This window comes from Artemia franciscana, chromosome 16, assembly GCF_032884065.1.
Source record: "Artemia franciscana chromosome 16, ASM3288406v1, whole genome shotgun sequence".
In the NCBI taxonomy this organism is placed as follows: domain Eukaryota; kingdom Metazoa; phylum Arthropoda; class Branchiopoda; order Anostraca; family Artemiidae; genus Artemia; species Artemia franciscana.
In genome coordinates, this window is record NC_088878.1 from 37,336,630 (window position 1) to 37,353,496 (window position 16,867).

Below are 16,867 nucleotides of genomic sequence, written 5' to 3' on the forward strand. Positions count from 1 at the left end.
TTTTTGTTAGCGAAAAAGGGCACTTCAAAAAACAGATGAAAATTTTCTAGATATTTTTCAGAGAAATTGTCTACGGATTGTTTTGGCTTCCCGATTGACTGACCATATTTCAAAGAGTAGGCTGTACGAAAAGTGTGGTTCAGTCCTGCTTTCTAAGACTATAATGAGAGAAGGGTTGAAATGGCTAGGGCACGTTCTGAAGATGAAGGGTGACAGATTGCAAAAGATTGTCCCTATGGCCAACCAACTAGAGTTAAACCGAAATCACGTCTTCAGCAGCTGGAGTGGGAAGATGTCGTAAAGAAAGATTTAAGGGAAATGGGAGCTTCCTGAGAGGATGTAAAGAAAGTCGTTTTGAATAAATTGGGATTGAGGATGAGCGTGCGTAGCTATAATGGCCTCAGGTGGCTTGGTACTGCAGTGAGTTGTTAGTAGTACTAATAGTAGTACTAACGGAGCCTGTTTGCTACCATTAGAGACTCTTCTTTAACAAAGTGAATCATTGTTGGAAATTTGTTTTGAGAATTTGTTTTGAGAATTCTCAAAAACTGAAAAAGCAGGAAAGCAACGTAACTGTTCTCTGTACTGATAAGGTAAGGTAAGCCTGAAACCCCTTGAAAATGGCGTCAGATAGAAATAAAAAGCACACCATTAGAATCAGCATGGCCGAAAACATTTAGTAGGACAATTACAGCCCTTCACCTTGAACACAAAGAAAAATCCCATTTTACCTTCTCAAGGTAAGGTCGGTAAGGAATCTACCACTGGTAATTTTGCTGCTGTCACGTCCAAAGGTCTTATGTGATATTTTTACGCTTCTTAGATAATTGACAAAACCCGTTACTAAGCTGTTCTCAAAGGGAGAATCAGCAGAGTAATGGATGTCCCAGTTCATCCTCTTGATCTACTTTGTCTTGTCGATACTCCCTTTGAGAGCAGTTTAACAAACAGTTCTTTTGCTTAGAAAAAATTTTGTTGCAGCAAATTAGCTTAACTGTTTTTTGCACCTCAAACATTGTTAAGGAATCCATGACTGCTAACATTTCTGCTGCCATGCCCAAAGGTCATATTCAACATTTTGACGCTTCTGAAATAATCGACAAAACGGTTTGCTAAGCTGTCCTAAAATAAAGAATCAGCTGAGGAATCTATATTCCAGTCAGAGCCATATCCAGGCCTTTTGTTCAGAGTGGGTTGTTTTTTTTTTGGGGGGGAGGGTTGAGGGAGGATTCACAGAAACTTTAAAAACACCTCATTAATTTGTTTATATGTATTTTTTACATTTTGTCGTGTCAGACAAACATTTCGGGGGAAGGGTCAAACTCCCAAACCCTCCACCCTGGGTACTGCTTTAGTTTCAGTATACTTTCATCCACCTAATCTATATTGTCTTTCTGATACTCCCTTTGAGGATAGCTTACTAAGCGGTTTTGTCAATTGTCTCGGAGGTGTGAGGTCATACCACCTAAAGCCCTAATAACGACAAATAGTTCCTGTAAATCATCGCTCCCCTGTCTTTACTCCACTCCTTTTCGTATACCTGCCGTCTTCCTGATACGACTAATCCTGGCAGTTTCTTCAAATTTAAACTGAGATATCCATTTAAACAACAACCTACTCAAACCGAATTCTTTTATTCCTCACCTAAGCCTCATTAATAAGCTTATCTACCACCCCTTCCGCTTGTAAGGCATCTAAAGTGAGATAAGGCCTTTAGACTTAAAGGAAACGATATTTCTTACAGCGTGATAATTATATTGTTGGTTCCTAGGAATATCCTCAGAGACAGGCTAGACTAGTAATCAATCCTAAGTTGTTTTTTTTCCAAGCTTGATTTTTTTCCCCCATTCTAATAATAATAATAGTTTATTTATTACCCAGTAAGTAAACTATACTAGTAAAAGAGTAAAGGACGGTTAAACTGTAGTAGTAAAATAAAAAGAGAAAGATAAAACCAAATTGAAAAACGAAACAATCAACGTGGCGAAGAAAAGGAAACGTGAAGGTGAAGAACAAAAATGTAAAGTCAAATTGAGAGTTTGTTTTCCATATTTGGACATTTTTAGTACGTAAAAGGTATAAAAATATTCAAATACAATAATAATAATAGGAATAATAATTTACTTATAGCCCGCAACAAAAGACAGAAGAAAATGTAGAAGTAAAATATAAAGAGTAAGAGAAACCAAACTGAAAAAAAAACAATCAACTAAGTGAAAAATGGAAAAAGGTCAACATTAAATTCGATTGCAGAGATCGATTCCCATGTTCGGTACAGAAAAGTGAAGTTTGTAAAAATGCATAAAAATATTAAAAGGTAAATATTAGGCCTTTAAAATATTAATAAGAATAATTTGTTTATAAGCTACAAAAAGAAAAATGAGGTGAAAAAATATAAAAAGAAAACAAATGAAAAACGAAACGACTACCAAAATGAAGAACGAGAAAGATTATACAATGCTAAGAACTTCAAAATAACAGACTCGATCACCTTTTCGTATAGTTAGGACAGCTCCCACGTTTAATGCGTTTATTAAGCTTGATTATTTTCTAAACCTTTTTTATGATTGTCTGCTACCGTTTATCAGTTCCAAAGTAGGGCAGGAATAAGGCCTAAAGTTGATCTGTTTGTTGGGGCTGGGTGTCCTGGAGATCAATCAATCAATCAATTGATTAATACTATCTATTAATAAATTGATAGTACAAATAAAAGATAATAGTATCTTGGGTAGTTGAGGCCATGGATGGTGTCTGCTCTTTCGGCATTGGTGCCAAGTCAGTATGAGAATTAAGAAACTTAAGTTAATTTAATTAATTTTGTAATTGTAAATTCTATAGTTTTAAAAACAAATAAATTTTCAAATGGGGATAAGTCAATTTATTTAAACAGTGAAAACAGGTACAAAAGTCAGGTACAAATATTTCGATTACATATACAGCAATGATCATCAGTAGAAATACAATGTATTTTAAGTATTTCTACTGATGAAGATTGCTGTATATATGATTGTAAATACTGCATATACTGTCTCCATATTCTTCGGCCTCTTTGAAAATTACGCCTGAAATATGGTTCCCAGTTCCGCTTTATACGATCAGGCTGGATTCAACTTTCCGAAAAAGCAGAAAGCGTTTCTAGTCTTAAAAAACGATTAGAAAGTTATTTCTGTCCGTCTTCATCCGCAAAACATGAAAATACCTTATATCATTCAGCGTTAGTAAACGTCGCTATCCGTTACCAATGTCAAGGACAAAAATATGTAATATAGATAGCGCCAGCGAGTGCCGCTGTATCTCATCATTATCAAGGTCAAAAATATATTATATAGATAGCGCTAGTGAATGCCGCTATCTCTTACCAACATCAAGACGGAAATATAATATGTAGATAGCGTAAAAAAAGTTTTGTTTATATAACACAACCTTATATTGTATCTTTATAAAGTTGATTGACAGTAGTTGCAAAGTTAAAGATTTATTTTGTAATAGAAAGATACCCATTTGCACATGTCGGTCTTAGCGAGCGCCAAATTATAAAAAAAAGAAACGTGGGTCAAAACTCACAAAAGAAGAAAGATATAGACATATTTATTGACACACTCAACATAACACCAAGAAGCACTAAAATTGAGCTGATTACAAGGTACATAAAAATTGCACAAACTCAAACTATGATTACTTAGGCTGTTAACTAGATCCGTGAAAAGTGGAACAAAAGAATGCTGATACCGCGCTGCGCTGCAGTAAACTGGTTTCCGCTTGTTCTGTCTTTGGGTGAGTGTGTCGGGGGGGGGGGGGTACACCTTTGTCCTTAGATTCTTACAATGACTAAACAGCTTAAGATGTATAGATTTGAGCCGTATTTTCTTCCGTTTCCAGGACTGATTTCATTTTAATTATTTATATTGAAGGGAAAATAGGACAAAAATCAAGACGTTTGAACCCGGGGGTAAATTTAAGTTAATTTGACATTGAGCTTTTAAATGAAAAGAATTATGTAATTATTTACATTTATTATTTTTATACATTTATTATAAAATCATAATTATTTTTATGAATTTACAAATTATGTAATTTGTAAAATTTAGACGAAATATATTTCTTTCTGCCTAGGTTGCATCCAGGGTGAGAGTTAGTTTATCAAATGTCTGACTCGTAAAAAAGTAACAAAAATGCACTCAAAGAAATTTTTGATGTCTTTTGATGCCAACGAACAAAAATTCTGGATTCGCACTTGCTACTGCTACATCATGGGGAAACCACGTGCAATTGTATGATTTGTGTTTCGAATTAATGATATTAGAATACTGATCTGAAGTCGAATCCTGCAATTCATATGAAGGCAAAGATTGTCAAGTCAGTTTGGTTAGTATCTTGTCATTTAAGGTAAATCCTGATTTTTATTAGCCCTTAAATTTTGAAAGGAAATGAATCCTAGTGACTCCACTGGTCAGATATTTATAGCTACAGTAAAGCAATATCTTCAGTCAGAATGATTGTTGACCCCCTATTGGCCAATAAAATGAAACAATCAGACAGGCGAAATTTGAACAAAAAAAAAAGTGATAAGCAACCAATATTCTGAATCGTTTTAGGGATATTTTTTCCTTCACCCTTAATCGTTTGGTGTTGGAGCAAAGGACTACAGATGATGTAGTTCATCCAAAAAAGGGGTTAATAAAAGGGGTTGAAAGGGGTTAATACTAATGAAAAAAAAGAAGTGCGAGAACTCTGAGACCAACCTTTTTCCCCGTAACCCTGGGTTCCCATATATACGATCATTTGTAGGAAAAGACGATTATTCGGTCAGATATGCGAATATTGCAGCTGTGCGTAAATTTTGGTTAAATCTATCCAATTATCCAAAACATCATACAAGTTCGTAAATCTCAAATTCTCCGATAATTTTGATGAACAAATTACATCAAACCGATAGGCTAGGCAAGATAAAAATGAATATTGACAAAATTGATTATTTTTTCAGTTAGGAATTGTAGAATACTATAATCAAAAGCTGATAATGGCCATTAGAATAGGTTGCTTGTAATGAAATTATGGAACAAAGTTCCAAAAGAATTTGAAGGTGAGATTAGTTGGCCATTTAAGACAGCTATGCCTAATTTGAAAAATATAAACCAGTTTGTTTTCTTTTGTAGAGTTTAGCCTGGGTTCTGCATAAAAAGGTCTTTATTGGGCATAGCTACTAAATATCTAGATTAGTCTGGGTAGATTCATTCTAACAGTGATACTTTTCAGTAGTCAATTTGTTTCTAAACTAGAATGGAAGTCAAAAAGTAAAACAAATGGAATAAACCAACTTATTTTTCACTTACATCTATTTTTAAATATCATCGTTATCGACATTTTTTATGCATCCCAGTCCCTTACCCTAACAAGAAAAGATGTAGGGCTTTTCCTAGGCTATTTAAAAAACTAAATTAATACGCTTTTTTTCAAATTGGCCCTGTTGATGTTAAAATTTTATTATTGGCAAAATTTTAAATCAGCTTAAAAATGTTAATGACAAAACCAAAAAATCAGTGAACTTTTTTATATTACCCAGGCTATGCTAAGTTAAGTAAAAGGTTGATGATGTTGTGCATTACAAAGGACATCTGGAAATCTTAGGCTGTTTACATTAACTTTTAAGTTGACGTTAATTTTTTTTTTCACTTAAGATCTGACGCAAATAAACTGTCCAATATGATCCCCTATAATAATTATCGCGTTAACATGCAAGTTTGTGTCTGATTTTTAAATACGATATTTCGCCCCAAGAATATCGTAGATATGGGAGCCCAGGGTAATACTGGTGGAATCAACAAAAACAAACAAGTTCTCTTTCATCTCTTATGTATTCTTTTTTATTCAATAAACTAAAAAAAAACACGATTTTTTCCAAAACATCTATTTTTCTGTAAAAAGTGATTTTTTTTCTGTTTTTTTTTCTAATTTTTTTCTGTATAAAAAGTGAAGCCAATATTTTTTTCTTTTTTATTTGGAAATCACCGGAGAAAAAATCCAGCAAAAAATCTTTTAAATCTTGACTGTTATTCGTAATTTTTTGAATAGGAATTATGGTGATCGTTCTTAAAACACCAAGGGCAGTACAAATACTATTTTAATCGTCCAGTGGACGCTGACAAAATCCTATTTATCTTAGAACATTAGGAAAACAGAAACTCAGTTTTTGACGGAAAACACATCCAATAAAAAATTATTCAGTTACTTGAACTAACTGGTGAAAAATCAACCAAATCAACCATCACTTAGTGATGGCGCAACTCCTTTTCTGGCCGTAAAGTACCGCAGACAGTGAAAATGAAATCCGGTTTTTGAAATGTCCTGGCAGAAATTTGCGCAACCATATATATATCTTAAAAAAAATAGAAACTTAATATTGTTTTTATTTTAAAAGACCTTCATATGACGGTACGCAGTTTTGGATAGTAAGCGGTGCCAAATTGGAAAAATAGAAACGTGGGTAAAAAAATCAGAAAAAAGCTAAAATCATATAGCACCAAACAACAAAAGAGGATGTAGCTTTCTTTTGAAGGCATAGTTGTCTCTTGGAATCCACAGATACCTAATGTTTGAATTTTTACGGGTGAAACGCGTTGCCAAATTAAAAAAATTAGTTGCGCTTATCTCTTTTCATGGTTCGACATGGCAACACTGTCGGAAGTGTCGTACTGTCTTAGAAACTTCGCAATTTTGAAACAACCAAATGAAATCTTCGAAAAAGGCGGCTTAATGTCCTTGGCACTTTAAGTGTCTTATAGCTAAGTAGGGTACGTGCTTCTTCCCACAGGGAATGTATTTAATTGCTGTCTTTGACCAGAATTTTAAATCACTTTAAAAAAAAAATCAATTTTTTTTTCGCACTTTTAAGAACCGTTTAATAGTTTTTTTTGTCTTAGAATATGTTTCCAGTGAAAAAGCTATGTTTAGGAAAGCTTTCAGTGTATAATTTTTTAGGCTAAAATCAACGTGAGATATGTTCAAGAGCTTGAAATAGCTTCTGAGTTACTGCTCTTTTTTAAGGGTCTGAAACCTGGTACTACTCGTACAAAAGCAACTAGTATACTTTTAGACAAATTTTTGATGCGTTTTGCAAAGCCGTTTTACCCCCCCCCCCCCCTAAGAAAATCCTGGAGTCATTTCTTATTTTAATTTTTTTTTTAATTTAAATGACTTGGATTGGATTAAACGCTTAAACGCTTGAGCTGAAAGTTCGGTGTTTCTTACTTGAAAAAAAAATAAGTATAAAATTCCACAGAAAATATGGCCAAATATTGATCTTACTACAAATAACCTCTCGATGAGAGGTTCAGCAGAGCCTCTCGATTTTGGTTCTGTTAAGGGAAGGGGAGGTGGGACCTATTAGAAAATTCATGAGAGGTGTAGCATAAGTGGAAGACAGTAACAACGGCAATCAAAGGGTTAAAATTAACCTTGTACTTGATGCCCATTTCATTGGACAATCTGTCTTGGCTTTTTCTACAATTGACCATGACTTTGACTTTTGCCACAACTATTCCCTTTTTATTAATTCAAAAACAAATGATAAAAAAGAGAGAAAAACTCTGGATAGTTTTAAACGGGTAATTCAATGGGTGTTTTTTGGGTGCCTCAACTATTCAAGGGGTGTCTCATTTTGGGTGTAATTTTCTCCTTTTTTGTTGTTTTTTTTTCCGTTGAGAAAGGCTCCCGGACGTGGGGCCGAAATATTCGGAGTATTTTTATTTTTTGGTTAGCTAAAGTGTAGTTTTTATTTTATTTTGTTGTCACTGCTTTATAAGAAATAAAACCCGTTTTATCTTCAATTATTTTTTTTTTGATAGTGAATTAAAATATGAACATTCTCTTTGGCATTTTTTATCTTATATATGTCAGCTAAGAATATCTTTATCATTTTCAGCTTATTTTTGAAAAAGCTGAGATAGAGTTTCAGGAAAAGATATAGAGAAAAATGAAAAAGTTTGTGATACCTTGGATGTGAAGGAAGATTTGTTTAGTGCGGATGAATTACCGACCGTACTATAAGGATTAAAAAATAATAAGGACCCAGGTACTGATAATGTGGTAAATGTTTTTATTAATATGGTAGCTCTGAGGTTAGAAAATAAGTTACTCAAGATTATGAATATGATTCTTGAAAAAGGGGGAAATGCCAAACGATTTTAGTTAAACCTTAATTAAACCACTGCATAAAAAGGTGATAAGAGTGAGTGCGATAGTTATCAAACCATTAGTCTAGTCGCTTTAGGTAGCAATTTACTTTGCAATATGATGATTTTCAGACTGAGAGATGCTGCAGACAAAATTTTAAGAGAAGAACAATACGGTTTTAGAAAAGATAGACGATGTGTCGACCAAATTATCCCAGAGGTTAATAATTGAGAAGTGCCTGAGCTGTCAAACAACTTTGGTCCTCAGTTTTAAAGATTATGATTAAACGTTCCATTCTGTTGATACAAGAACTTTAGTGAAGGTTTTTTCCTTGTATGGTATACAAGACAAATACATTAAAGTAATTAGTGCCATGTACGAGAATAACATTGCTGCGGTTAAGGTAAGAAATGAGGTTAGCAGTTGGTTTCATATTGAATCAGGAATTAAGCAGTATTGTGTTCTATCCCCTATTACATAGATCATTTTGATGGATTTTGTCTTAAGGGGCACAAAAAAGGCAATGGGAGATCACGGAATTAAATGGGGAAGAAAACCTTGCCTGGACTTAGATTATGATGTTGATTTAAGCATCCTAGATGAAAGTAAGAGCAGAAATATTGCACTTTCAGAGGTTTTGGGAGTTCAGAGTGCTAGAATAGGTTTAAAATTAATGTTAAGAGGACTAATTCACTAAGGCTAGGAATAAGTGAAGATGAAAAGGTGACATTGGGTAACGAAAAGATTGATCAGGTGGGTAGCTTCACTTACCTTGGTAGTATTATTAGTAAAGACAGTGGGAGCTGTGAAGATATTAAAAGTAGAATAGCCAAGGCTCATGGTATTTTTTCATAGCTAAAAACGGTTTGGAAGAGTAGGAAGATAAGTCTGCAAACAAAAATTAGAATATTGGAAGCTACAGTAATGACACAGTGTGGTCAAATATGGCTCTAAAGAATGGGCGCTTTGAAAAGTGGATGAAGAAAAATTGCCTACGGATTCTGGGTTACCGGCTGATCGAGTCAGTATTTAAGTTTCTCGTATCTCTATTTATAAGAAGAATAGCAAATACATGTTTTTTGTTTCAATGGCTTCTATAGCCTATTAAGTCAAGCCTCTATGGTTAGAAATGGCTGTGACCCTGACAAATTGCACGCGACGATCATGGTGGGGGAAAATGTGTTCTGCCAAAGCTGAAACGAAAGGTTCAGGAGGTTGTCTAAAGTTCGTAGAGCCTTATCTATTAAATTACGATACTTAAACCATCAAAAAACTGTTCAACAGATTGTAGTATATCCATAGAGATTGGATCAGGCACTGACTGTATAAATGGACAACTAAGACACTTTTCTTTAGTCAAAATCTTGGTTGAGATCCTGGTAGTATCTTAATTAAAATGAGACCCCTACCAACAGATGGGATCGATTTGAACATGAGCGATCATCATAAACATATATAATATACATCATAATATACATCAAATATACATCATAAAGATACAAATTAAAAATGAACTAAAGTTTTTTTTTGAATAAGTAAATATTCTAGTAGCTTGCTATTTTACCGATAAGACCTTTTCGCTTACCAACCTTTTAAAGGCACGGCACTTACTTCCAGTATAGTCGGGTCAATATGTCAACAGCCCGCTGGTCAACAACCCGCTCTCATAGATGACAGGATGAGATGGATTTGCGAGATGGATGATAGGGATGATGATGGGATGAGATAGACTGTTCAGTAACCGTTCAACAAACTGTTGGTAATTTCAGCCAGTGTAAGAATTTCCACAAATACAAGGAATGCTTTAAACACCACTCCCTACGAGTCTGATCCACGAGTCCGAGTCCGATAAGTCCGAGACTGATCCAATACAAGGAGTGACATAAACACCTCACCCTAAATTGTCATGAGTCCGTTCCACGAGTCCGAGTTCGATAAGCCCGAGTCCAGTGCAAGCAATGCTATAAACACCACTCCCTAAATTGTCACGATTCTGATCTTCCCCATAATTCAGAAAGCTACCCAATGATTTAACTGATTCAAAGCAACTATCAATGCTATATTTACGCAAATTCGCTAAGTTTTTGCCTATGCGGTTACATACAATAATTCCAAATCAAAGTTTTCCAAAAAGCAAATTCCAAAAGTCCTGTCAACTAATCAACTCTTCTCTTCACTGAAACACGAATAAAAATCTAGATATCGATTGTCTATATCGATATCTATATCGATATATCGATATCGATATATAATTTTTATGTAGTGTAATCAGCTCAATCGTTCGCTAAGACCGATATAGTGTAGGTTTTCTATATATTGAGCAAAGCGAATGGCTATCTCTTAAAATTCGTGGAATATTCAGAAATCTTAATCTATTATTATTATCAACTTAAACTGTAGTTTTTTTATCAAAGCAGTTTAAATGATCAACAAATTGACTTAAGGACTCAAATCCGTGTTTCCAAATACAGATGACGTCGTCCATGAACCTATCCCAAAGTACGATGTAGGTGATACCGAAGACCACAATGCATTTCCATGAAGATATACAACAGTTCAAATAGGGACAAATCCCTTTATTAGACAGTGAAAAAAACAATCAAAAAATATATTGGATATTTCGATCACATCTACAGTGATCGTCATCAGTAGAAATACAGAAGAGTTTCAGCTGATGATCACTGTAGATGTAATCGAAATATCCAGTGTATTTTTAGTTGCTTTTTTTCATTGTCTAATAAAATGATTTATCCTTATCGGAACCTTCATTTACCTACAACAAAACAATGGAAAAGTCTGAAACTCTAAATAGCGGACATTTGCAAGCGCTATTAGAAGAGAGTGTGATACTCTCCAGTAGAACATAAGCAAAAAGAACGTTCTATAACGAATTTCACTATAACACTAACATAGCATTAATATACCAATTTTAACCCTCTTTAATATAAATCAATGAAGTTGTAACTTAGCCAATTCAATTGGGTTTTATTTTCACTGTCCTTGGGACTTTGGGCTAGTAAAAGAAGCAAAAAGAATTTTAGATCAAAACGGCCTTTACTACGGCCTTACGGCCTTACGGATTTACTGCATCTCTGTGTACTCAGCACTCTGGTGCTGTATAAGTAGACCATAAAACGTTTTTAGATGAGCGCTGAAAAACGTTTTAGAGCGCTGCACTCATCAGCCTAAGTTTCTTAGATCAGGCCTGCTTTAAATCGACCAAAAAGTGCAAAAAGAAAACAAAGTAAAAATTAAGACTCCTTATAATGAAAACACAATTATATAAAACAATATTTACACTATGCGAAAACAATACTTCAAAAGCCCTGGCAAACCATAAAGGTAATACTCCAAAACGTAAAATGCATATAATATAAATAAATAAAAATACGAATTGAAAAAAGAATAAGACACTATTTTACATGGCACGAAACAAAGCTCAAATCGTTCATTAAAAAATAAAAGGTGACTTAAGACTTCGACCCAGTATTATCATCATCTTACAAAATACAGTATATTATAAATATTATGTATTATATATATTATAATACCTGTTATATATTATAATATATATATATATATATATATATATATTAATATGTAATATAATATATGTTATAATTATAAATAAATGTTACATATAAATCGAGTAAGTTATTTTTCCCCAAAAATAACTCGTCTGCAGTCATGCAGTCATGACTGCCCGTCTGCAGTCATGAAGATTGCAGAAAATAGTACCATGTTATAAAAAAGATTCTTCGGGGAGGGGTTTATTCACCTTGTTCTTGCATAAACGGATAAAGAGACTCAATGATGTTTTTTTACCTTCTTCTTATGCTCTTGTAAATATTGCAAAATGAACGTCATATTTGTACCATAGAAACAGTTATTTACGGAGGGAGTGATTCAACTCCGTCCAGCTTCAGCTTCTTCTTTCAAGTTCCAAGAAAAACAAATTGTCTTTCTGGATCCATCTTACGTCTATTCAAGCTTGAATACCACGGTTTACAAAGAATTTTCTTTGGTTGCTTCAAAATTATGAAGTTTCTAGGACAGTATTACATTTTCGTCAGTGTTGCCGCGTTGAATCGTGAAAATAAATAAGCAAAACTAATTAGTTATATTTGACAATGCTCCCTTAAAAATTCAAAAATTGACAATCTGTTATTCTCAAAGATATCAATACTTTCAAAGGTAAGCTACACCTTCTTAAGCTGTTTAGCGCTGTTAAGCTGTTAAGCTTAAGCTGTTATATATTTATTTATAGGTATATATATTATATATTTAGCTTACTTTCTGCTGACTTTTCACCCATGTTTTATTTTCTCTAAAGTTGGCACCAACTACTATTAAAACTACATAGCTGTATATGAAGGCCTTTTTCATTAAAAATAAAATTTCTGATTTTTCTTAAGTTCTTGAAATATGTATGGTTGTGTAAGCAGTTATCAATGAATCAATTTAATGAAATTTAATTTCACTGTCCTTGGTACGTTAAGTAAAACAATGGGGTTTACAAAGAAAACTAAAAAATGCATCAAAAATCGTTTTTATTCATTTTATTTATGTGTTTACGAGTCGAACAAACATTTCGGAGTAAAGGGGGTTATCCCCCGCCCCTCGAGAAGGCCTTGCTGCAGATGACTTGGGGTTAAGAAATTCAGTGATTTTTTTCCAAGTCTTTCTTGGCTGCTTTCTTGAATATATTATAAAAACAAAAGTCAAATTTTTACCATGGAAATTGCTGATTCTGGGAGGGATTGATTTAAACCCATCATCTTTAATCATATAACATGTATCAACTTAAAGAATTACTGTAGAAGTTACAAATGAATTCTTTCTCAGATGCTCTTACACTGTTCAGTTACGGGAGGGGTGTTTCAATTCGACCAAGCGTCAGTATTATATTTAAAATAAATAACATTATTAATGGATATTATACATATATTCGACGAGGCTGAAAAGTTAAGAGCCTGATTTTACCCTGGTTTTAAACACATACTTTTGACGCATTTATACTTTTGATACTTTAGATCTCTATTTTTCTTTTTTTTGAGGAGGTACGTCCCCTCCCCTCTTTGCAGGTATGCTTAGTAAAGAAATAATAATCACAATAGAACTAATATATCCTATCTTCAGACTGGCCCCAATTGAAATGTATCCGAAAATAACAAATTAGTTTCTCATTTTTTGTTTCCGGATTTCTGATTACGGAGTGTCCGGATTTATTTAAGTTAGTTTACTGAATCCGACTTTTAACTCAATCTAGCACCCCAATGCCACAAATCTTGCCAAACTATATTATTATTTTTTTTTTATCTTACCTTGCATAGCGTCTGTTTAGCAAACTTTAGATTCATCTGTAAATGATTAACAGTTTTTGACAAAGGGTAATTTCACTTCAAGGATATTGACCATATCCCTGCTCAGTCCTACTATAGACATTGATTTCCATTTATCTCCCTTTCATCATCATTATTGTTAGAAATACTAAATACCTATGAAATTTCAAATACCTAAACATTATTATTAATTCACCTGACAAAAGATCAATTTTCTGCGCGGAGTAATGATGAACACGTGCCTCGACTTTCGCTCTACCTCAAATTATTTATGCCTGACCTAATTAATTATATATACCTGCTTTCTTAAGGCAAAAAACAAGATCTTAAGTTCCATTTACATAATTTAAGAGAGAAAAAAGGGTAAAATTTAAAAAAAGTGAAAAAAAAACAACAAACTTTAAAAAATAAAAATCAGAATAATTTGACTCCACGTCCAGGAGCCTTCATCAACCGGAAAAAAATGAAGTTAAATTAAATTAAACGCAACATATGAAAAAACAGAAATAAACAAATAAATGAAACTCATCTTAATAATTTTTTTTTAATTCTGCAATGATTGCAGAATTTTGGAGGTTATTAAATTGTTATTTTTGTTTGTTTGTTGTCTTTTTTTCCACTGTCTTATTTAAATTATATCCATTTTTCTCTCTCTTAAAATGAGTACTCTTTTGGAGGAAGGCGACTATAATGAAACCTAAGAAAATGATTCCGCGATAATATAACAGCCGTCTTCAGCCAAGAGTAACAAACATATGAAAGTAAAACAATTACAAATTAAAAGAGTCTCAGCGTTGCACTTCTACGCGAGTATGCTAAATCCGGTCACGTGAATTTAAATTTTAATGGAATTATTTCTTTTTATTATTTCTTATTTCATTATTGAGGTAATAAAAGGAAAAAAGTAATCAGAAATATGAGTTTCTGAGACTTGAGAAAATAAAAAAATGGAAACATAACAAATTAATTAACAATTAATTAATAACAATTAATTAACAATTAATTAACAAATTAATTACCTACTTAACAAATAAAAGCAGCATTAAGCTTTCCCTTACCATTAACCATTACCATTTTCTTACCCTTTCCCTTACTACCTTTCCCTTACCATTATTTTATTATTTCCCTTACCAGCATTAAGCTTACCCCAGAAATGTGTTAGACAATTTAGATTTGATTTATTTAATTAAGGATTTACTAATTTTAAATCATTAATTATTTGAATTAGTTCACTGCTGATTACGGACAACTAAAACATTTTAACGCAGAAATATATACGACTATTTTTTTTTTATTTAAGTTTTCTTCTTATTGCAACCATAATACATGGAGTGTTGATGATAACCCTCTCTTAATTTGGTTCACTTTGCAATCTTTTCTATTTTAATTATTTTTTTCGAATAGTATGTTTCATACTATAGCTCAATTTTATGCTAGTAACTTCTTTTAATTTGGTTCACTTTGCCATCTTTTTTATTTTAATTATTCTTTCGAATAGTATGTTTCATACTCTTGCTAACTTTTATGCTAGTAACTTACTATAGCTACTCCCTATACTATACATAATCATTATTGTTATTAATTTCTTTTTTATTTGCATCTTTCGTTGATGCATATATAGCCAAAATAATTGCTGACATTTTATTTTTAAAATAGTAAATCTAAATATTGATGATAATGAGGAAGTCCATTTAATTAAATTTTATACTATAGCGAAAATATAACAGTTCAAATAGGGATGAAACCTTTTAATTGACAGTGAAAAATATATAAAATTTTAGATTAAGATGAAATAATATAAAATATCCAGTTAAAAAATTTTATATTTGCTTCACTGTCAATTAAAAGGTTTCATCCCTATTTTGAACTGTTATATTTTCGTTATGGAAAGGCAGTGTGGTCTTCGAAGTTATCTTATACTGTAACTTACTTTTTATATTATCAAATTACTATATTACTCATAATATAAATAATTATTATTATTAAATGTTTGTTATTTAATTTTATTCATTACAAAAGACGAATTTTTCAACCACAAACTCGGCTAAAAAATAAAAAAAAAGCGAAAATACTTCAGTCTTCTGAGAATGCCTACTCCACCTGCAATTTTGGCAGAAATAATGTCGTTTAGTTAGAATACTAAGCTTTTTAAAAGTTCTAGAAGAAAACTATAGCTTTAAAAGCGAGTTATTGAGAAGTGGAAAACCCCCCTTACATATACAATAATTACTGTTCGTTCTAGGTTTTGATGTTTTTCCTTAATTACAATTGAAAAAACTTGATTTTTTATTTAATTTCTTATTTTTTTAATAACACTGGGATATCCTACATTTTGTCCACAAAAAATCCCCTTCCCCCATAAGACCATAAAGTCCCCATTTATAAAAAGCAGCGTTTCCACTTTCGAAATGAATTTTCCGTCCTTGCCTAGGATGGAATTTAATTTTATGAATTTTAAAACAACATACTGATGATGATGACGTAATAGAGAATTCGTGCAAATAAATCCACATGTGGGCCTGATCTTGTCTATGGGTGGTTTGAAGGTAAAATAGTTCTATTCTACTGTGGCGAGATACAAAATATTATATTCAGAATGACTCTAATAAAACAGAAGACACAATGATAACAACAATAAATAATCACAGTCACATCTCCAAACAAACTCAATAAAATCCAGGATTCGTATGCTCAATAATACATCGTTTACAAAATTTTTTCACAGTCCTATAACCATCGATGGAAATTATGCAGTCTTGAATGTTCAGTTGCTGCAGTCCTCGGCAGTAATATGCAATAGCTTGAACACCCGTGTCACTAACAAGCTCACAACTTTTTACACTTAGTTTTTTCAAATTGGGGCAGTTCTCAGCAAGGTGCCTCAGTCCAGCGTCAGTAATATCACATTTTCCAATGTCTAGTGCTCGAAGTCTCGAACAACTCCGAGCCAGTGCTTCAAGACTCGAGTCTGTCACTGTTTCACAACCACGCATATTCAGATATCGAAGTTTATAGCAATGTCGTGCGATATGTTTCAGTCCAGCATCAGTCACCTGGAAATAGAGATTTATAAATAGCTAATAAATCACATCATTACTTTCCTTTTTTAAGAGAGCCATAGAAAGAGAGAGTCAATCACAAGATTGACTGACGTGAGAGTAGGTATGATTCATGTAATCTTAGTTTATGTCGTTATTAAATTGTATATTTAAATCTAATATTAAATCATGTAATATTACATAAAAAAAGAGAGAGAATAAGAGAGGACTTACAAGGTCAACCATATTGATTGTTATAAGAATATGGATCATTCATCTAATCCTAATTTAAGTCATTATGAAGTCACGAAGTCA

At 32.8% G+C, this 16,867-nt stretch overlaps 1 protein-coding gene across 2 annotated transcripts in view; it reads right to left on the bottom strand.

Moving 5' to 3' along the window:
• Nucleotides 1-16,084: 16,084 nt before the first annotated feature.
• LOC136037411 (F-box/LRR-repeat protein 7-like) overlaps nt 16,085-16,867 on the bottom strand; it is a 109,043-nt gene continuing 108,260 nt past the window's right edge. For both annotated transcript variants that reach the window (XM_065720166.1, XM_065720167.1), the window contains one exon: nt 16,085-16,567. In XM_065720166.1, coding sequence (XP_065576238.1) covers nt 16,181-16,567 — 387 coding nt within the window. In that variant the 3' untranslated portion in view covers nt 16,085-16,180. The remainder of the gene's footprint in view (nt 16,568-16,867) is intronic.